The sequence below is a fragment of the Solea senegalensis genome, linkage group LG13 (assembly GCF_019176455.1).
Source record: "Solea senegalensis isolate Sse05_10M linkage group LG13, IFAPA_SoseM_1, whole genome shotgun sequence".
Classification (NCBI taxonomy): domain Eukaryota; kingdom Metazoa; phylum Chordata; class Actinopteri; order Pleuronectiformes; family Soleidae; genus Solea; species Solea senegalensis.
In genome coordinates this window covers 10,480,078-10,502,569 of record NC_058033.1, presented here as the reverse complement: position 1 = coordinate 10,502,569, position 22,492 = coordinate 10,480,078, and the positions used below count along the sequence as shown (strand labels likewise).

Below are 22,492 nucleotides of genomic sequence, written 5' to 3'. Positions count from 1 at the left end.
TTGTAACTTCCCGACTTGGGTAAAGGGCTTGGATACTGTGAGCAAGGTAGACAACCCCATTCGAGGATGTAGAGAAGGGGTTAAATACAGAGAGCAATTTCCCTATGGGGATCAATAAAGTACAAAAGAAATAATGACTTACTTAATTCTTTCTTTTTCATCAGAGATGCAAAATCCAGCATCATTTCTGGTGCAATTATACGGCACATTCATCTTTTGGCTGATAGCATAACTGATACCGATAAACGTTTATAGCAAAGTCTGCAACATAACATTGTCACTGAGCTCCAAAGTGTCATTGTTGTTTTTCATTCTTTCTCTCAATCATTTGGTTTATAGCGCATGATGTTAAAATTTAGGTGTGAAAAAACACCACGGTGGGCAATGGTGTTACAGTAAGAGCCATTTTATTGGGTTCACAAAGGTTACAATAATCTCAGGTAAATCCGCCAAATGTTAGGGTGAAAGAGACTTTATCCTCGTTCCCACATGTCAATAAACCTGTTTAAACCCAGTAATAAATTCATTTTTATCAGTTGGAATGTGACTCCAATTGGGTTTTGTGTGAATGCAAGACCTTGCTGGGGTGTTCCTGAGCAAAGCACCTAATCCCCATTTATCCCTGTGCATATAAAAGTGCTGCCCACTGCTCCTGCACCCAGCTTGTGTTGTATAAAGGACGGGTTAAATGCAGAGGTCAAATTCACTGTCACCGTGTGTGTGTGTGTGTGTGTGTGTGCAAAAAGAAGTATTCTAATTCTAAATTTTAGGCAGCGATGCAAATTCCAGCGTTGAATGTTTTCAGCAAAATCGTACTATTTTTTTTCCATTATATGGAGCAATTAAAAGATCATTTGAAATGAGATGGGAATCAGAACTGCAAATGAGAGTGACTGCATCGATGAAATGTGACTGGTCTGTGGGCATGTGTGTGGAGTGACAGAGACCTTTTTTTTTTTTTCTTTGATCTGTGATGGGAGGATTTGAACTCCTGTGCTGAAGAATTGAGAAGAAGTGGTGCAAGTGCTGCAAATCAAGAACTGTGGAAGGCAGCATTACACCTAGTGAGGTACAATGGTACAGCATTAGGAGAGGATGAAGACTTAATAAATAAATAAATAAATATAATGCTCATGTTTTTGTCCTTAGGTGACTTTGGTCTGTGGTTGCACAAATGGCAGAAGACGTAGCAGATAAGACATATGATAATGAGCCTGACAGAGTAATAGGGGCCAAGACAGGTTTGCTGCCTTTAATCAACTGAAGATGAGGCAGAGGGAAGCCTTTATCAGGTCGTGCCTTAGGGGAGTAAGGCAGGACATAAAGAAGGCCAGCTTGATCCTGATGAGCTTTTTTTTAAGGTGTCAAGTCTTTGCTGAGATGAGTTTTCATGCAACCAAGCCATCGTGAGGGAAATGCTTTCAGGTGACACTAATTGCTCCTCCACCCAGCTAGCTGTCATAAAGGGAGGAGACACATGTGATGGGGATGGGGCGGATTGGGGCATGTTCCTCCTCAGCTCCTTCAGCATCATGATGAGGACACGAGAGGAAAGCAAATATGAGGAATAATCAGCAATGCGGGAATTTAAATCTGTGAAAAACTGCACACGACAGCAAATAAACCAAGACGTCAAAATCCAAGAGACAACCAAGAAAGTGAGAGAGAGAATGAGGGTAATAATATGAGATTTTCTTTAAGCTTATGGAAGGGTAAAAAACCATATTTGAGTGGTAGCATTTGGTGTTTGATTTGATTTAAATATTTTTATTATTATTTTTGTTCACATTTGCTTCAGTTTTTCTTTGCTTTTTTTCACAAAAGTATGAATAGCACTATTTCTATGGCATATGATCTTTCATCAGATTGATTTTTGCTGGTCAGACTCATGACCACTTACGGAATTTAGTCTTGCACTGTTCACATTGTAATTCAAAAAAATACGGAACTGAGTCACTCGGAATCAGATTTGAGCCACTCGAGGCCATATACCACCGCTCTGACACTGTCCCTCAGCGTCACCTTACAGGCGCACAATCCTTCCACATCTGAAAGAGACACATCAGGTGGTGCATTTAGGCGCTCAGATCAGAAAGTGAGCCAACAGTTGACGTCCACTAAGCCTAACCCTAACCTCAGTACCTTTCTTGGCTCTAACCTTAACTTTTATTTCATCCCTTCTCCCTTCTCATTCAAATCAGCGTGAACACATCTGATCACAAAAACCACATTAAGAGGTGGTTTGTGGATGCATGTGGCCCTAGTCTTCTGAACGTGTGACCAAAATGAGCCCCAAGGTAACATTAAAGATGACCTTTTCAGGGTGCAGTGTGTCATGTTTTATATGCACATTTTCAATCCGGGCATAAAAACCCAGAAAGGAAACAGAAAAAAAGGCACAATAATTTATGTGCTTGAGGAGGTTGAAAAGCTTAGTTTTATATATAAATATATACATATATATACATGCTTCTACATTTCACTGCTCTGAGAAAGTGACAAAGGTGAGTGTAGACTGATGAGGAAACCACAACATTCCTCTATTTAGGGCAAGAGGCAACTTTTACTACAATAGTTGGAAGCAGCAACAAAATGCCCCCGGGCATCAACAGCCACTTGTGCTCTTAATTTGTGTCATGGGAAGGAAAAACAAAAATGCACATTTTATTGTACCAAGGAAAACACATTATAGCAGCTTTCATGGATTTTCACTCTTTACTAGTTACTGGTGCACACACACACACACACACACACACGTGTTTTTGCATGCAATTCATTTGCACATCAGTAATATTTTCAAACAAGTGCTCAGTCAATGCAGCTTTCTCATCATTGATGGAATTTCACTGACCAAGATTGCTGCTTTTATTTTCCATGATCTTGAAAGGTTTATTTTCAACTGTCAATCAGCTATACAATTAAACAGAGCTGAAACAATGAATCGATTAAGCGATTATTAATCGATTCATTGTTTCAGCTCTATTCTCTATCAACTATTTAGATAATCGATTAATCGGTTTGAAGCTTTTTTCATGATTAAAACAAGATTTCCGATTGTTTAAGCTTCGTAAATGTGAATATTTTCTTCATTTCTTTGCTCTGGATAACAAAGAAATCATTAAAGGTTAATCATTTTGGTTTGTGGACAAAACAAGCGATTTTAGAATATCATCATTTCCAGATTCGACGAGCACCGATCAACATTTTTTAAGGTTTTCTGATATTTTATGCACCAAACGACAAATCGATTCATCGAGAAAATAATGGACAGATGAATTGTTGCAGCTCTACAATCAAAGTGTGTGTTGATGATGTGACATTAAAAGTAGTCAAAAGAAGCAAACGCACACAGCTGCGAGTGTGTAACAACATGGACCTTCTAATCCGTAAACTGTCTGTCAGACATCTTTAAGTCTGTTGTGAAGCAGTAAATTAGTGAAGTCTAAGCTCCTGAACCAAAGAAGCTCATGCATTTATGATATTTTCATTTATTAAATTAAAATATAAAAAAAGGTGCCACCTCATCATTGCTAGATACGGAGCTACTTTTTCTTAATTGCGTCACACTTGCTGAGAGCATCCTTTGAAATTAATCTGTATCACTTTACAATAAGGGTACTTTATTTGACATTCATTTATGCTGTTATAAGCATTTGCAAACAATTAATCAATGTTTAACTAATATATTTGTTATTAAGCCTAATGAAAGTTATTAAGCTTTAAGTAACTGGATATCTTTAAATTCTTCAGTTAAAATATATAGGTTTCTGTGTCTGTAAGTTGAAACTTTGTTTCCCTTAAGTGACAATTCATTTATGTATTATAGCACTAAATAAACTTACCTTTGATAGGCATTACTTGAGCATACCTTTAATAATGTTCCTTGTGCTCCTGTGTGTCCATGTTTAAATGTGTAAGTAATGCTTATTCACTGCCTCTATAAACAGTTACCAGTTATTACTGTGTTAAGTGATGTTAATAGTAGCTTTATAAGCTCTTGGATAGTGTATGATTTATTATCTTAATGAACCTGAATGACATTGTTGAATATTTACTTAAAACATGAATAAATAGTTAGAAAATGCTTATTGCAGCATTCACTAGTGTTAATTAATGTACCACTATTGTAAAGTGTTACCAATTAATCTCTTATTGATGTGCAAAGGTCTGAACACATACTGCTCCTAATTCTAGGATGGGTCAAATGCAGAGGAATAATTTCCCTAAATTCTCTCTAATCAACCGACATGTCACAAAACTTGACTGAATGAATATATTCATATAACACACACGTTTGTAAACAGGTGGCAAGGACATTATTCCAGATCTGCATCTTCAACTTCCTGATTAACTTCTCTTCTTCCTACTCCAGAGAGTTGCTGTGCAGACTAGCTCGTGGTGAATCTAGTCTGAGTCCATGATTTTCCAAGAGTTAATCACATAATCTATCGCTCCGTCTTTCATAGCAGTGATTCAACTCCATCCGGTAAAATACCCTCTGTACCTATGTACCTATAATACCTACAATAGAGGTGAACGGGGTTGCTTTCTGCCAGAGGGCGTTACCTTGGTCATATGACGTCATCTACCACAGTGCTACAGAGATCCAATCACATATAATGAAGGGAGATGCATCCAGGATGTGTTTGAATGCCATACCGAGGTTCTGAATGGGCCCAGTATTGTATTCTGCCAGTGGCTCCAGCACATTCTCATTAACATTCAGCTTCTGCTGATTGGTAAGGATCCATTGTTTTAGACGGCGTGCATGGCAAAAAAAGGAAATGACTGTTGTCTGTTTTATAGAGAGGTGAATGTTCAATTAAGATAACGTTTTTCATATAACGAGCAGTGGAAGATGGCTGTTATTGTATGAATTTATCAGGGCATGCTCGACCCAAAAAACAAACAAGCAAAAAGAAAAAAACAAGTGATGCACCACCAAGACTATTTGGCTGATGAGGTAGACAACAATGCCAAGTGTGCTCCAGTGTACAAATCAGTGGGTTTTATCATAGTAATAATGAACCTGCAGCTGGTGAGTCCAATGGCTGCTGATTTATTGCCCCCAGCTGCAGGGTCATTTCATTTCCATGTATAGTGGGATCGTTTTGATTACATACTGCTCATTTCTGCATCAGCAATGGCTCCTGCGAGTCAGTGTAAATGTTCATTGCGGAGCACCACCAGATGTTTTCGGCAGTAAATTGATCAGTTAAAACACCACACCGAGGATAATAAACGCCCGTGTGATTACAGATACATTAATAGACGACTACATAAAACTATCTGTGTACAAATAGAATCAGGAGATGATTCTGTGTGTGTGTGTCCATTTAAAGAAGAAAAAAAAACAAACATTTCAATTGCATAATACAGATTATCTCAAAGGCGGGAGTGAGTGTATCAGTAGTGGTTGCAGTCACAGATTAAATCAAGTCATCGTGTGAGGCTGCCCTCTGTTTGTGTGTGATAAGAGGTGTGTTCACCTCCGCCCACTGTTCACTCTCATAGTTTAACACTTACAGTAAGTAACCGTCAATGCCGTGACATGAATCTTATTTTGTAGGTTCACTAAGGAGGTTATGATTCCATCAGTGTGGGTTTCTGGCGATAGTTTTTGACAGATGAATCAGACTTGTTTCAAGTTTGTTTCCATTAAGTTTTGGTATAACTCCTCCCACTGATGTCAAATCTTCAAGAAATGTCTATCTCTTCAAACTGTAAAGAGTAAATAGAGGTTTTATGTGAATGTAGGACCAGACAATACATTCGACCAATCCTTGGTCCGTCTCGTCTACATGCTGGTGTGCTTGCTGCCAGGTTGCTCCTGATGGCAGTGTGTAAATGATAGATGTGTGATACTGTATGAAGGTGTGAGTGAATGGATGTGGATACGCGTGAATGGCAAAACCGTAAAGCAGCTTTGAGTGGTCAAGACTACAAAAGCACGATAAATGCAGTCACTTTACCATAACACTAAAACCAGGATTTCAATGTTATATATATACTGTGCGCAGTGTTGAGACTGTCACTTGTACTGCAGGCTGGCAGGAGGATGTGTTCATTATGTAGGTTTGATTGAAAACTCTGAAAGACAGTAGCTGGAGGAGAGAGATGTCAGCCTCTCCTCCTATTTTACCATTTTTATAGCAACAGGAGTGTAGAAAAAAATTGAATGATTAAACTGAAAGAGGAAGTCTTCCGTCTTCTGCGTTGTTCGAGGCTTCCCCCATAACCTTAAAAAAAACAAACTAACCAGACAATGTTTCTCCTGTCAACACACAATGGGATAACACAGTGTACAGATGCAGCCTCTGATAATGTTGTTTTTGGTGCAGCTGTGTGCTTGGTCAGCCAAATCCTCAGCCTGTGTGTGCTGAGGCAGAGATGCCAGAGAAGACGACAGAGAGGCCTGCTTTCATTACAGTCCAACATGCATGTGTGTGTACATACATATGCATGTGTGTGTGTGTGTCTGGGTGTGAGTGTGTGTGTGTGAGAGAGAGAGAGAGAGACAGAGAGAAAAGCAGACCCTCTGGGGTTTGGCTGCAGCCCTGCTGAAGATAAGAATAGTCTGATGTCCCCTGACATGGTCAATGATTCATAATTGAGGCAGGACAGCTGTTGCTGGCTGCACTGACAGGTCCCAGCGTGGATGACGGATGATAGGGCCCTCTGGGGCCAAACTATCTATCAGTCCAAATGTTCACCATTCACTATCTGCTCACCTGTCCTTCACAAGCCTCCATGGTATATGTAAACCAAGCAGCGGTCATGGACCTGCAATCTGTTTGACCACACGATAAATGATACGTTTCTGCAATATCACAGACTGCTTATCATCCTGAGGTGGTGTATCTGCAGCCATCAGGTGTTTGCTAGAGATGAAATACTTTAACTTTAAACTGTGTAGATAGGGGACTGTTCTTTTTATTTGCTTTTCCCTCTGCACACTGCATTCATATTAGCAAGGCAAATACAGAGCAAGGCCATTCAGACACTTATACCTAAATAAAAGGATTTCAACAACTATTCTGTAACGCACTGGGAGCCAAAGGAGGGAGGCAAGAATGGTGGAGATGTTCGATGAGGGACCCTTTTCACTGCTGCACCGCACATTTTCATTGTGCGGTGCAGCACACAGTTTTTGGGCTTAACTAAACCAGTGACTGTGGTAGTAACAGCATGAAGGATCAATTGATTCCACCACCTTAGCAGAAAACAACTCTGAGAGTAACAAGAGTGATTGCAGTAACGTTACCAGACACACATTCAGGTACCTCTCTCTCTCTCTCTCTCTCTCGAGTCTTTCGGGGTGCTCGACCACCAGCGTGCACACGCACACACACTCAAACATGCATACAAATATCGCTGTATACTGTGAAATTGTTGAATATACTGTGAAATCTTTTGGTCATACTGCCCAGCTCTAGGGAGATGTCTAATCTAGCCTGTGTGTCCTTGTTAAAAGGCGAGTGGCAGCATTCTGGATAAGCTGAAGGCGAGAAAGTGAGGCCTGGCTAACCCCAACATCAAGGGCATTACAGCAGTCCAGAGGAGTTTGCGTACAAGCATGAACAAACAGAGCTGATCTGTTTGTCAAGTATTGAATCACAGTCTCTTCTCACCCCTAGTTTGAAGGAGCCTAGGTCAATAGGTCAGGAGTCAGGAGCAGAACAATATAAGTTATGTTTAACGCCATCCATGCTTTAATGCTGTTAACACGTCTAACAGTTGAGCACATGACAACAACTTCAGCCCCAGCCACCATCAAGCATTACATGTGATGCTTGATGGGTGAATGCAAAGTTAGGTTGATCCTCAAACCTTGGTTTTGTAAGCACAGTTCATATAAAACAAACGTGTCATCAAATGTACTTGATCCAGGTTTAAGCCCCAGTGTGCTTATCTGTGGGTGAAATATGAAGATATTCTCAAAAAAAAAAAAAAAAGATTTGCAGCAAAGCATTCTATATATTCACTTGGAGAGAAAAGGAACGTTAAAACATAACTGTAGGACTTTGTCATTGCTGTTGCCCTTGAGAAAAAGTGCATCAAAAATCATGTCACTCACTATGACAATGCTGTTTGAAAAATGGTGTGACTAAAATACAGAAGCTGCAATAAAAGCACTTTTTTTGCTTATAAAAATAAATACTTTTGCCACATGTCCACAACATAATATTTACGGTTTTGATTATTTGAACGTATGTTAGACTCTGGGCCACGAGTTTGTCTGAAAAACCTACAGAATGGTTGAGTCTAGTCATGAGAAGAAAACACTATCGATCAAAGTGGCTGACGTCATGGATCATTCGGGAAGAAATCGCTCCTGAGCTCAGGCTCAGAGTGTCCATTAGCGTCTCTGCGTCTGTTGTCGGCTCCCCTTTGACGGAGTGACAGCCTGTCTGTGTGACCAAATTCATTTTGCTGCCACCGTTGTGCAATGTTTTCATCCTGTCCACTGTTTTCAGATTTTCCAGGCTGTTGCACTAACACCCCTGCACACACATTACCCCTGGGACATCAGCCTATGGGATGACAATCCCTTTTTTCTGCTTCAAAGAATACCTGAGACCTGAGCCCATTACATATGACAGCATCAGTTTTCAGAAAACGACAGGATGAAGCAGATGGTGCACCCGTCTTTCAAGAAGCGATGGGGTCCAATCTGAATCTAAATGATTTGATGGTTTTTGTATTTTTTATTAAAAATTACAGTGGGTCACACGGCGGCCTAGCGGCTAGCTCCGTTGCCTCACTGCAACGGTGCTAGCTAGAATCCCTGGGTACTCTGGTTTCATCCCACACTACAACAACATGCAGCGTTTTAATGGACACACAAATTGACCAGAGGTGTGTGACCCTGCATTTCCGCCCTCTGTCAGCTGGGATTGGTATCCCGGACCAAAGTACAAAACCTTCAGCTTCTTAATTAGCAAATCTAAAACCTTGCTAATCATGTCTCTGGAAATCTCATTTAAATGGAAATTGACAGTTTTTCGGTTAATTAAAGTATGGATTGGCACGACACCACTTTTTTGTGTCCAATAACAGTCATCACAAACACAAGTTTCTGTCGATAGCGATATCAGTCATTAAACTATGAAGCTGCTGTCAACACATATGTGCAGTTCCAAGCTATTTCAAAGACGTAATTGTGTCTGGTTTTTAATTTATATTTTTAGTCTGTGCATGTTGAAGGATGTGATACAATTCTGTGATTGTTTGGATTTTATGAGATTTAAAATTAATATCTATCTGATATCCAGTAATTCTAACCAATAATGGACCACTGAGTATCGTATCGGCTCATCCTTCAATAAAAGTTGATAATACTCCTCAGTAGTATGTTACAAATACAGCTGACGGTTTTTATTTTACTCAATATGAATAATAATCATGACCCACTGTTGGATGAACACACTTCTTTTATGGGTCTGTAGGGAATTAGTCTGATTAGTCACCAAAATATGTCAGAACTCAATTATCCAGACAGTTTAACTACATCCAATCCTCCTGAGGTTCCTTCACCAGATTTAGCTGCAGATGCTGCACGGACCTGTTGAAGATATAGCACTTCTGTCACTGTAGCTTACAGGCACACTGAGAACAGAAGCAGGGGGATTCTGTTGTGCCGCAAATCAGCAACTAAACACTCAGACCGATACGAGTGAAGTCTGCAGGAACGTGACAGCAAAGTGCAAGTAAACGTACCTCCATAAAACTGTGGCGTCAAGAGCAATGTGGTTGGACTTTTACTCACTGCTATTTTTAAAGAATAAAATAGAATAGGATTGAAACCTTTATTGTGGCACAAGAACAGTATGTTGATAGTCATAGTCACATTTTTGTATGCTGATTATTTCATCCTAAAAACTCTGTCAGACCTGGCAGTGTTTGTGTGTTTGAGCAGTAGAATTCACGTCTGAAACTTTGTGTGGGTGCTTCTTTGTGTTTTCAGTCATACACCAACCTGTTTGCCATCTTGCTTTACTAGTACAGTGTTGCTGCTGCTTTTGTTTGCATTGTCTGCAAAGTTCAAAGTTCAAAATCTTTATTATGCCCGTTTGTGTCTATAAATGACAAACTAATTATTCTTCGTCCTCTGAAAACTGTAAAACTTTTGCTTTTACTGCTCGTTTTACTGCTCGAGCCCCGGTTGGAACAAGGGCCTTTCTGCATGGAGTTTGCATGTTCTCCCCGTGTGTGCGTGGGTTCTCTCCGGGTTCTCCGGCTTCCTCCCACAGTCCAAAAACATGCAATGTGGGGATTAGGTGAATTGGACACTCTAAATTGACCATAGAAGTGAGTGTGAGAGTGAATGGTTGTGTGTGGCCCTGCGATGGACTGGCGAGCTGTCCAGGGTGTACCCCGCCTATCGCCCGATGTAGCTGAGATTGGCACAGCACCCCCCGCGACCCTCTAGTGGAGGATAAAGCGGTTAGATGATGACTGACTGACTGCATAATAGCAATTAATAGGGTAAATGTTAGTTAACAACCTCCTTATAACTGACTCCTACCTTATAGAGCTCTTTGTGAAGTGTGTACTACTCCAAGAATGTTCCTAGCATGAGATAATAACTGATGCACAAAGGTTCACGAGTAAATACCTGTGTTTGATCATACGACACCGTTTCCTTTTATTGTAGGTGCTAAATGTGAGCGTGCTGGAGGGAGAGCAGGTGACAGTGGAGGACACAGGCGGCCGAGAACCCTTCATCCTCGCCAACGAGTCCATGTTGATGAGGGGCCTCATACTACGGAGCCGTAGCAACCAGATCTCAGTCCGTTTCCGTAGTGACCAACAACACATCACTGGCTTTCTCCTGCTACAATACCAAGGTGAGCCAGCCCCAGTGTAACAACGGTGCCGTTAGATTAGTTCCAACAAGTCCTCTGCTCAGTGATGCTCCCACTGAATTGAGTAACAAGGACACGCTCACACACTGTCGGAACATGCGAGATGTATGCCATTTTAAACTGGGTGATCAGTATAATCTTGACCATAAAAATACAATGAAACACCTACAAACACAAGCAAAGTCTGTGGAATCACAGAAACACATGCAAAACGAGTTCATGATTTTGGCCTTTTGGTGCCAATGTTTGAAGTGTGTGACTCTAATAGAATTCACTAAGTAATTTATCAACATCACCTCCTCTGGGGGGTGAGCTGTTCAATCCCACAGAACCACAAAGTGGAGATGTCATGATGTGTATCATTGAAGTGCACTGCGGGGATCATGAGATTGATGATTCTCTGTTTTCATTGTTTTCCCCACATAAACAAGTCCACAGGGGCAGCAGCTCAATTGCAGTAGATCATGTGTGTGCACACGTGATGATGCTTTCACCTGTGTGTGGATGAGAGAAATGATCGCTTACACTTTTTGCATGGGGGCAAAAAAAAAAAAAAGAAAAAGAAACTTCAGCCATCCTCTTTAGGCTAAAAGCTGTAATCAGTTATTACATTTGTTATCAGCAGTGGCTGCATTTGATTGTACCAGCCAAAACAACAACTACAACAGAAATACAGGCAAGCAGGAATTCCTCTGCTTCACTGCTTATCGTGTTGCAGCTACTCAGCAACAAGATAAGAAGAAGATATAAAGAACTCACTGCATAAAGTAAAGCAAGAAAAAAATATAACCATACAATCATCAATTTATTTTAAATCATAGCCAATAATTATTGTCGCCAAATATAGGATTGTAAGGCCAAATAATTAAACACTAAAATATATGTTTGTTATGACAACAGCAATGTTACATTTAGTTCATTGCCGACTTTTGCTGTGTGCTCCTCCAGTGTGCTGGTGGCACTGGGAATCAGATCAAATCATAGAGGATGTTGCACTCACTGAAAACATGGCTGTAACCATGGATGCAAGCTTTAGTGGCCACAGAATCCTATTGTTTTAATCCATTTGTGTGAGTCACTCTTGTAATGACTGAGAGCAATAGACAAAAAAAAAGGGAAAAGAATGTCCAGACGTGCTTCCAAATGACGTCTCAATGTATTGGGTCCTTACAAGATGGTGTCATGATACAGTAGATCCACTAAGCCACACCACTAGGCTGCGGCACCTGCCTAATATACAAGATCTGGGTGGGACTTCATCACACGCATATACTCAAACTATAAATGAATACACACCACTTCAAACATCCATCCATTCCTAGGGCGGAAGGCAGAGTACACCCTGGACAGGTCACCAGTCAATTGCAGAGTGTTCAAATAACCTCTGCGTGCTCTTTGGACTGTGGGAGGAGCCCAGAGAGCAAACGTGCAAACTCCATAAGGCCCGGATCGGTACTGTGTGGCTGTTGTTGCACTACATATTGTAAATGATATATTGCTAAGAAATAATACATGTCATTGACAAAATTGTGTTTAAAATAAGTAACTGAATAACAGCTCTTTCATTTTAAACCAACGTTTGTGTTATTGCTGAATTTGACCACATATAGTCAATGTCCTTGTTTCTGACACGCGTACATATCCTTCATTGAACATTAAAAAGACAAAGAAATAAAGCAGATATTGTCTGAAATCAAAGGTGATAATAAGTGTATTTTAAGATCATCTAATACAGATAATACAGTGTATTGTCACTCTCCTTTGGGAAACACAAACATTTCAAAAGGAAACTTTTCATGAGTGAAGAGAAACAACCTGTGCAGCTTTATATCCTCATATATCTCATATGTTAGGATAAAGATTCAAATTAAAATATGTTGTGATAGTGTTTTTTTTTCCCATACTGCCCAGCCCTACCTGCAAGTGTACGTCTTAAAAAAAAAAACCCTGCCATTTTAACTCACCATGAGAATGTTTGGTCATTTGTCAACTGCTCACTTTCCCATACCAACATTCATAGGGAGACATCTGTGTGTTTTGGTCAGAGGGACCAGAAGCTGCTGGTCTACTGCTGCTTTGTTTGATAAGTTTGTGTCCCTGAGGTTAAACTGAACAAATGATTTCAAACACTGAAGTCATAAACTCATACATTACAACCTATTGGCGAAGACAACATTGGATTAACAACTCCTGTGTGCCACGATATAAAATCACTGATTTTCTCTGTGGACTTTGGTGCATGAATTATAAAGTGATTCAAACATCTGTAGCGGTCATAAAAAAGCTGACCAAATGTGGCATAAATTGGTGAACATATTTTTTAGACATCTTAGTGACAGGTTTTTTCAGGCTTGTTTCTTAAAATAAATACAAAATGAAGACATGCATTCAATGTTGTTTCTATTTCATGAGAATGTGCCCTAAAATTAGACAGGAATTCTCAATGAATTTACATATTCAAGCTAAGTTTGTGAGCAGAGGAGCATACTGATCTTTGCAGGGCTTGGAAGTACTGAACATCACATTAAATCTCATACAATTTTAACTGCAATAGCAGGAGACAGTGTTAAACCCTATCAGTAAAAATAATTTATTTCCCGAACTGTATGTTGCTGGTGAACATGATGTGCACACACACACACACACATACACTCTCACTGACTTGTTTTGTGCTTGACATTGATCTTCCATGTCCGCAACAATGTCTGTTTATCTTAGCAATCACACAAAGTGGTCACCAATTACATGCCCCATCGATTTGAGTTGATGGTGGAAGCCGATGGACAAAACATTCATCCCACCACGTTGCTGTGGCACTTTCATCATCAGCTTGAAAATGAGAGTGAGCATGAAAATAGTGTTGCTGACATCAGATAAATCAGCCCCATCACTGCTGTGTGTATGTGTGTGTGTGGTCAGACTGAATGATGACAGGTCAGTACAGATCATGTGCAGGGTAATGCAGACAGAGGGACAGATGGTGATATAACGTTAAAGTACATCACTCAAAAAAAGTGAATGTGAGAGCTAAAAAAAGTGTATGTGAGGGCCAAAAATAGTGAATGTAAGAGCTAAATAAAGTGAATGTAAGAGCTAAAAAAAAGTGTATGTGAGAGTCAAAAAGAGTGCATGTGAGAGCTAAAAAAAGGTGAACATAAGAGCTAAAACAGTGTATGTGAGTAAAAGAGTGAATGTGAGAGCTAAAAAGTGAACGTGAGAGCTAAAAAGTGTATGTGAGGGCCAACAATAGTGAACGTAAGAGCTAAATAAAGTAAATGTAAGAGCTAAATAAAGTGAATGTAAGAGCTAAAAAGTGTATGTGAGGGCCAAAAAATAGTGAATGTAAGAGCTAAATAAAGTGAATGTAAGAGCTAAAAAAAGTGTATGTGAGGGCCAAAAATAGTGAACGTAAGAGCTAAATAAAGTGAATGTAAGAGCTAAATAAAGTGAATGTAAGAGCTAAAAAAAAGTGTATGTGAGAGTCAAAAAGAGTGCATGTGAGAGCTAAAAAAAGGTGAACATAAGAGCTAAAACAGTGTATGTGAGAGGTGTTTTGTGTATGTGAGAGGTAAAATTGTGGATGTGAGAGGTAAAATTGTCTCTCTTCACACTCTGTTTCTTTGCATTTTATGAATATTTCATAAAATATTGTATAGTATTTAACGTTTTTTTTCCGGATTATGTGTTACATGGATGGTTTACTTGAAAAGCCTTTTAATGTATCACTTCATTCAGGATACTCTGTGGGCACATCTAAATGGTTCCTGTTCCTGCTTCAACAGGCTGCTGCAACTTGTCCCATGTTTCATTCACTTCCACTGCTTAACTGAAGTGATGGTTCATGTTTTTTTGAAGTGTGCTATGAGGTATTGACACAAAGTCAATGCTGACTTGTTCCATGCTTGCTGCGTGGTGCTTGGAACCTCCCTAAGACACAGACAACAATACAGCTGCCTGCGGGGAAATGTGGAAAAAGACATTTTAGTATACTTCTGCCAGACAGCCTTTTCTGGCTGGGTACTGTTGAGTGTTTACCGCTCACTTTCCTGCACCAAAGTCCACAGAGAATATCTGCATTTTTAACTTGTCTGCACACTGGACACTGGAGCTGCTGCCTTATTTAGTACGTTTGTGTCACCATGATAAATCTGAACAAAGAATTTCAAACAGCAGAGTTACAAATGGACACATTTGAACCTACTCTCTTTTTTTCCCTTGTGTCTCAGACTGGTTCCAGGCCCCATGCGGTGTGTATGGTAAACTTGGTGCCCACTGTGTCAGCACCTCAGAGACCACCACACCTCAAAAAACCTGAACTATCCTTTAAGAACTATGAGTAGCTCAGGAAGTTGGGAAAAGGTCATTTTTTTCACATACAGGTATGCGATCATGTTTGACCTACTGACCTATTGCGCTTCAGGCACATGCGTTATCGTCACCATCATCATCATCTACACGCTGCAATTAATGTGAAAAAATGTGATTGAAAAAAAGGCAATCCTTAAAATGAAAGACACACAGTAAAAGACCTAATGACAGAATGATAGATTATAGAATTAAACCTGCAATTAGGCTACTTGTGTAATCTACCAGATTAATGATAGAACATAATTAAAATCCAAGATTTTCATATTCCATATCAAATCCCCAATATATACATAAAACCCATGACATTTTCAATCAGGGCAGGGACCATACGTCAATTGTAAATGTCCCCATCAACAAATTGTTATATGTTTTGTTCAGCTCAGGCTTTAAATTCACATCCAATATCATAAAATGATTTGGTTATGGGAAGATACTAATCCTTCCAAGGGAGCCTGAATGTCTGGCCTCAGGCACCATGGTTACGTAGTGTCTTACATCATCCTCCATAGGTTATGTTAGTTCAAAATAATTTATTTCATACCAAGATGGCTTCCTTTGTCATGGACCCTGTTCAGCATGGAGCCTTTATATGATTAAGTGCCCATTCCTGTATCTGATGCCATACACGGTATATCCCTGCATGGGGCACTTTTGTGATATCAATTGTTATTACTCCATAAATCATTTATAAAACACTATCACCTCAACAAGTTTATTGTATGGTTGTCACCAGTGGAAAAGAGAACTGATCAAATATGTGGAATTGTTTGTCCAACATCAACCTTTTTTAAAGCTGATGCTGGTACAACTTTAGTTACACTGATGAGAAAAAAACCACTGGATCAGCAGATTTCTTGATGATAAGACACATTGAAGACACAGACGATGTTTCAATTTGTGTTCCTCCTCTTGGTAAGCAGAGTTAGCAGATCACCTTGTCTTTTATAATGGGCTGTGAGAAATGTGATTGGACAAGTGTGGAGAAGGACACAGGACTGTGAAGAGATGGATCTCAGCTCGGGGTAATTAATATCTGCTGTGGCGTCGGCTCTGCCTGTGATGGCAGACTGATTGATGCGTCTATAACATCAGCAGTAGGCCTGGCACTTTCAACGTGATGTATTTTATTGTTTAACTGTAGAGCGTCGGATGTGGGAGACGTGTGGGAGTGGAGAAGGGCAAAGCATTTCCCTTCTACATCCTTATCTTTTCCCTCGGGACACGCATTCAAATATTTCCATCTGGAACAGAAAGTATTAAAATTGCCTCCGTACATTTAATAGCGTCCACAGAGAACATGGCGTTATGTTAAAATCTAGTTGACAACATAATGAATGTGTTCAAACAGCAATTATTTGCTTTTGAGATATTGATCAGTTTAGCACATACAAGGTTTTGGCGAGAAAACAAATCAGAATTCCAATTGATATTGATTTACTCTCTGTCTCTATTTTATTTCTGCATAAAGATTAACTGTGTTCTTGACACAAACACAAACACAATATGAATTAATGACATCAACAATCATTAACCTTTCTCCAGTGTTCTTTAAACCCTTCCTTATTTCAGTGCTTGTGGTCTAATGTGACTCGTTATATAAAAAACCTGTTCTTTATAATGTTTTGAATTATCAAAAACAATGTTGTGGGTCAGCTCATTGTCCATGTGTGACTGCAGTAAATATATACATAGCTGAAACTTAAAATATTTTTTCAGCTACTGCCACCTCGTGAGTAAAATGGAAAGAATGACCAATAAAACCTCAAGTGACATCAAGTGTTTTGTGCCAGATTTAACCTGTCAGAGTTCACTGTCACTTTAAATCCACAGAGATGGAACAAAATAACACAAAACTTGACATAATTTATATATGTGATCCTTATAATTCCCCCGGCATACTTTTTACGATGGTGGAGAGGACATTATTCTAGACCTGCAGCATCCTGCTTGCAACCACCCAATTAACTTCCCTTCATCTTACTCAAGAGAGTTTCTGTGTCAACTATCTCCAGGTAAATCTAATCTGATTCCATGATTTACCAATAGTTATCCACAATAGTTACCCTCGCTCCGTCTTCTTCTGCTCGCATTGAGCATGTTTCATTGCAGTGATTCACCTCCACCGCTTCTCTGAATCTATAGGGATCCATTAAGATGTTCTTCTGTTAGCCTGTTAGCCTGTTAGCCTGTTAGCCTGTTAGCCTGTTTCTGACAGTTTTGGCACAACATCTGTCCGCCATCTTCACTTTTATCATGAAATCAGCCAGAGAAGAGACAAATTGTCTGACAAATTGCCTAATTTACTTGTTGTCGAGTAACGTCAATGGAGGTGGACAGTGTAAGTTCCTGCCTGATGGCATTACCTTGGTCTCGTGACATCAGCTACCAGAGCTCTATATTGCTATTTGGAGTATACAAGTGGATATAGTACATTTTTAGTCACTTGCGTTTGATTGGGCTCATAAGCGTTAAAAAGGGATAGGTTTCTACAACAAGTGTTCAAAATTATACCAGTGGTTCATATGTGGGGCGTGGACACCTGAGTATATGAAAAGGTAGCAGTGGGGTGGCAGTGGGTGTGTACTGGAAAGTTGTCCATATATTGGATGAATACAATACAGACTCCATTCAATTTAGAATGTAAGGAACTGTCTACGTTAAATAAACCACTCAAATTTCATATTTGTTCACATGCATAAAGCATTTTAGCATAAAGTAGCATCATGTTAGCATTAGTGCCGGGCAGTGTAATGTTGTATTAATGTTGCTGTGCAGACTAGCTCTCGGTAAATAGTTTGAGTCCATGATTTACCAAGAGTCACTTTGAGCATGTTTCATAGCATTGATTCTCCACCACCACCTGTGGAAGATATCAGGAGGTCCTGAAGCAATAAGATGATTAAAAAAAACAATAACAAAATGTATGCTTTAGGCAAGTTACAAAAACGGTCAGGAGAAGGTCTGGGTCAGCAATATTATTCATGACAGAATGCAGATATTAAATAAAATAGAACACATGATATTTAGAGCTCAGATTCAGTATCTTGCAAATTAAACTGACAAATATTCCTGCTGTATAGTTTTATTGCAACTTGCTTTGTTAAAATCTATGGACCTTTTTTTGGAAAAAAAGCTGCAATTACAGTATAATTTAGCTGAATTATTGTGCTATAGTTCATGCAAGTTATTTTAGAAAACGGTTTTAGCTCCCAGATGAGCGAACTCAATATGGAACAGTGAATTATTTTAATCTCTATTATTTTTCTGAAACCATAAAAATGGTTTATTACAGCACTTGCATTTGCAGTATGAAGTAAATGTTTAATCCTACCACGAGGAGCTTTTTTTTTTTTCATTTTTACAATACATTTCATTTTGTTTCATCATTTTAAAATAAATAGAATTAAGAAAGAAACTACTTTGTATGCACAAGCACTGTTTGCCGTAATAATAAAATCAAATTAAGTAATTAAAAATGTATGCAAAAATGATTATCTGACAACTTAACGTTTAACGTTAAAAAATAAATCAATTATTATTACAGGATTGTGTGATATAAATGGAAAATAAAAGTACAGATTATATTAGCCGACTGTAACTAATAAGCTGGGTTGATAAATGAGGTGCGGAGAAAGTTTCCGCCATCGGCTGTAATCCACAATTTGCCACAGTTTCTCAGTGGTGTTGATAAGATGCCGCCTCGAGTCCCGATTTATTCCTCTTTAATAGACTTTATTGAGTAAATGACCATAAAAATTGAGTTTTTCAGCTCGACCATATAAATATCAATGGGCATGGTAGTGCATTGTTTTAGCTTTGTATAAGTGGATCACTTTCCCTGAGACAACAACACTATTGATCTTCCTGTAAAAGGAAATGTGTGGCTGTACAGTCAGGACATGAGGTTTGGACATTGTTACCTGCTAACTGCAGGACTGCTGACATGTGTGCTTCAAAACAGCTACTGACGAGATGTGTGACCTTTGATGTGTGACCTTATTTTTTTTTCCATCCTATAAATATCAATACAGAACCTGTTGGACACAATTCATTCCATATACCACCAATCAAGCAATATTGTCAAAAGTTTGACCTCCTCTTACAATTAAACAATAGCAGGATCCTGGCTCTTTTAAACATACATGGAGGGGAACATTAATTGATGCCATAGGTGAAACCTATGTTTGACCTGTATGTAAGAGCAACTTGAATTCACACCATTCCATTCAAAGTACCAAATATCTCATAAAATAATAGGTATTTTTACATCTGCAAGGCCAACAATAAAGCCAGTGGTAGCTATATAGCACAAATACTTTTGTGTCCAACTCAAGAATATATGTCCATTACATGGTTGAAGGGCAGCGTTTTCATTTAGATGTACTCAATCAAATGAAAAACGCGCATACAGTAGACATCATGACGGAGGTGTGAGTGAATAGTGTCACTTTTGATGTCCTAAATTGGTCTTCAGTCACTTTTGACATCTGGGTAAAGGAGCCAATCTTTACTCAATCCAAAATATTTCCATATTTCGAACAAGGACGCAGAATGTCATCATTTGATAAAGGTGAAAGAAAGGGACAGGAAGCAATATAAAAAGAAATGATAAAAATGCTTGAAAATCCATCGCTGTTGCACAGATAAGAGAGTGACAGACGGAGACACTAAGACAGGATGTGTCCCTCTTGAACTCCTGCCAACGAAAAACTGTGAAATGACAAAAATAAAGTAAAAAGAAAAAAACTTAGCTCATGCCCAGGTTTTGATTGCATATTTGTTATGACAAGCCTTATACTCTGTAAACAAACTCTTGAACTTTTGGAACATTTGCACAGGAGATACTGCAGTATTTATGTGTTTCCAGTGTTAAGCACATGATGCTCTACTTCAACAAATAAAACAGTGAAACTTTATATATAAAACATACACATATGGATGAATCGTTTTTTTTAACGTGCACATACTATATATATATATATATATGTACATATATATATATATATATACATATATATATTCCCTTCATATATTAAATACTGAACAATTAAGATTACATGTCTAAAGAGGGATAGGAAGAGGTATAAATAATATAACAATATATTCATATATAATATATATAAACACACATTTTATCACAGAGAGAAAGCAGTTAGTTCCTATGGCTCATGTTTGTGGAACAGCTTCCCCAAACACCTGAAGGAACTCAAGATACACATTTATAGGCTTTTAATTAAATTTCATTATATAATAATTGTATGTATCCTATTGTATTAAATTGTTTTATTAATGTTCTCAGTTTGTGTTCCATTGTGTTGCTCTTATTCTAGATTGTGTCTTTTAGTGACCTCCCTTTTTTTTGATTTGATTTTGATTTGAATTGACTTTATTCCTCCCCCAGGGGGGAAACACACATTCACCACAGCTCAGTTGTGAAAAAAACAAAGTGAATAGAAAAAAATAAGAATAAGAATAAAAAAGAAATAAAAAATATATAATACAATAAGATTAAAAAAGAGCAATACAGTGCAATAGTGAGAAAAATAAAAAGTTACTAGATAAGGAATTACACTCTAATATAGAGTAGTTATCCGGGTTAAGATAATTAAGATTTAGTCCGTTTCATACTGTTTTTTTATCCATCGTATCTTCCTTCGATAATTTACTCTTATTTCAATAACCTACCTTGTATTTCTGATACCATACTGTCTTTATTTTTTTACTTTGAGTTGTGTGTATCCATGCTCAGTGTTTCCTCAGTGCTGATGGTGTTTCCTGACAGTTTTGTCTCGTAGCTTTCATTGTGTAAAGCACTTCGTGCTACAATTTATACTCGAAAAGTGCTATATTATGTTTATGTTATTATACGTTTCATGTTAAAACGCGATAGTTTCTTGTTAGAGAGTAAACTATTGTATATTATTATAGCAATATACATATAAGAACAATGTATATATAGTTTTTTTTTTTTTACAATAAACTGATCTGTTTTTATTTTGCCGGTGTGGCAGCAAAAGGCCTCCCTACCAGATGTAATATAGATGTAAAATAGTTCACAATTTGGTCTAATATAATTTAGACCATACAGTGTAAGTGTTTTATTGGTGTACGTGAAAACTTATTCTGATGTATTCAGCAGTAAAACTCTTCTATACTCGACATGCTTTTCCAAATCTCTCTGAAAAAGCTGCAAATTCATCTGAAACATTGGTCCAGGCTTGAAAGTGAGGCTTTACTCGCACTAATGTATCACCAGTGTAGCTGTTTGGTCTCCTCTCAGAAAGGGAAATAATAAGTGAAGACATAAGCTCCTCATCTGTTTCCTTCAGCCCTACAGTACCAGCAGCTAATCTTCTCGACTGCCTGTGCTGTGCATCTATTATTTGTAATGGCAAAACAATCAGTCTTTATGGCCCAACACCACATCCACTGGAATGGAAGCGGCGTGTAATTTAATACTTCAGGAATTGGCTCCACTTTTCTTTTTCTTTTTTTTTTTTTTTGCCTCTGGCTCTTGCACTGCATGCTCAATGGGGATGTAAATGCCGCCATGATAATGGCAATAAACTAGATTCCTTGGAGTTAGTGATAAACTATAAATTGAATGGCTGACCCAGGGGCGGCATACCTCGTCCCTGCAGCTCACTGATTTACGGCAAAAAATGGCTTGTTTTGTTATGGTGGAAACCAATGGCTTGTGTAAAAGAAAAACCTAAACCGGAAGATTAAAACATGGGGCGATGGGGGCCATTTGACAGGCTTTTATTGGCGCAACGCATTAAAGCCTTCTTTCCCTTGAGTTCTAGTTCAAATGCAATATTTTTTTGAATATCCAATTCACCATCAATATAATATGAGTTTAACCACTTGCTCTACATTTGTACATTTATTTTTCGGTTTCTAATCATATTAATCTATTTCCAGTGTCCTCACCCTAATGTGATCAGTGTCTTTTTACTGCTCTTATATTAACACAAAAAAAACGTTAAAAAAATATGATGACATTAAAAGATTTCACAAATACAAAAAGCAATGTGTATATTAAAAAAAAATAAACTGCATTATGTGCATTTAAATACTGCTTGTTGGTTATATTTAGCGACCGTCCCATGCTTCACTACTTTCATATGAGCCTATGTGAGATTAAATGCATATCACGCCACATTATTTGCACTGTCTGTATATGTGATTTTCAATCCTTTGGATAGATGAAAAGTTTGAATCCTTCATTTGACCAGTATTATAGTATTATAAAA

General features: G+C 38.4%; 1 protein-coding gene across 2 annotated transcripts in view; it reads left to right on the top strand.

The window, feature by feature from the left end:
* Positions 1-22,492, top strand: part of LOC122779168 (seizure protein 6-like) — a 121,921-nt gene that overhangs the window by 69,813 nt on the left and 29,616 nt on the right. For both annotated transcript variants that reach the window (XM_044041289.1, XM_044041290.1), the window contains exon 4: positions 10,658-10,850. In XM_044041289.1, coding sequence (XP_043897224.1) covers positions 10,658-10,850 — 193 coding nt within the window. The remainder of the gene's footprint in view (positions 1-10,657; positions 10,851-22,492) is intronic.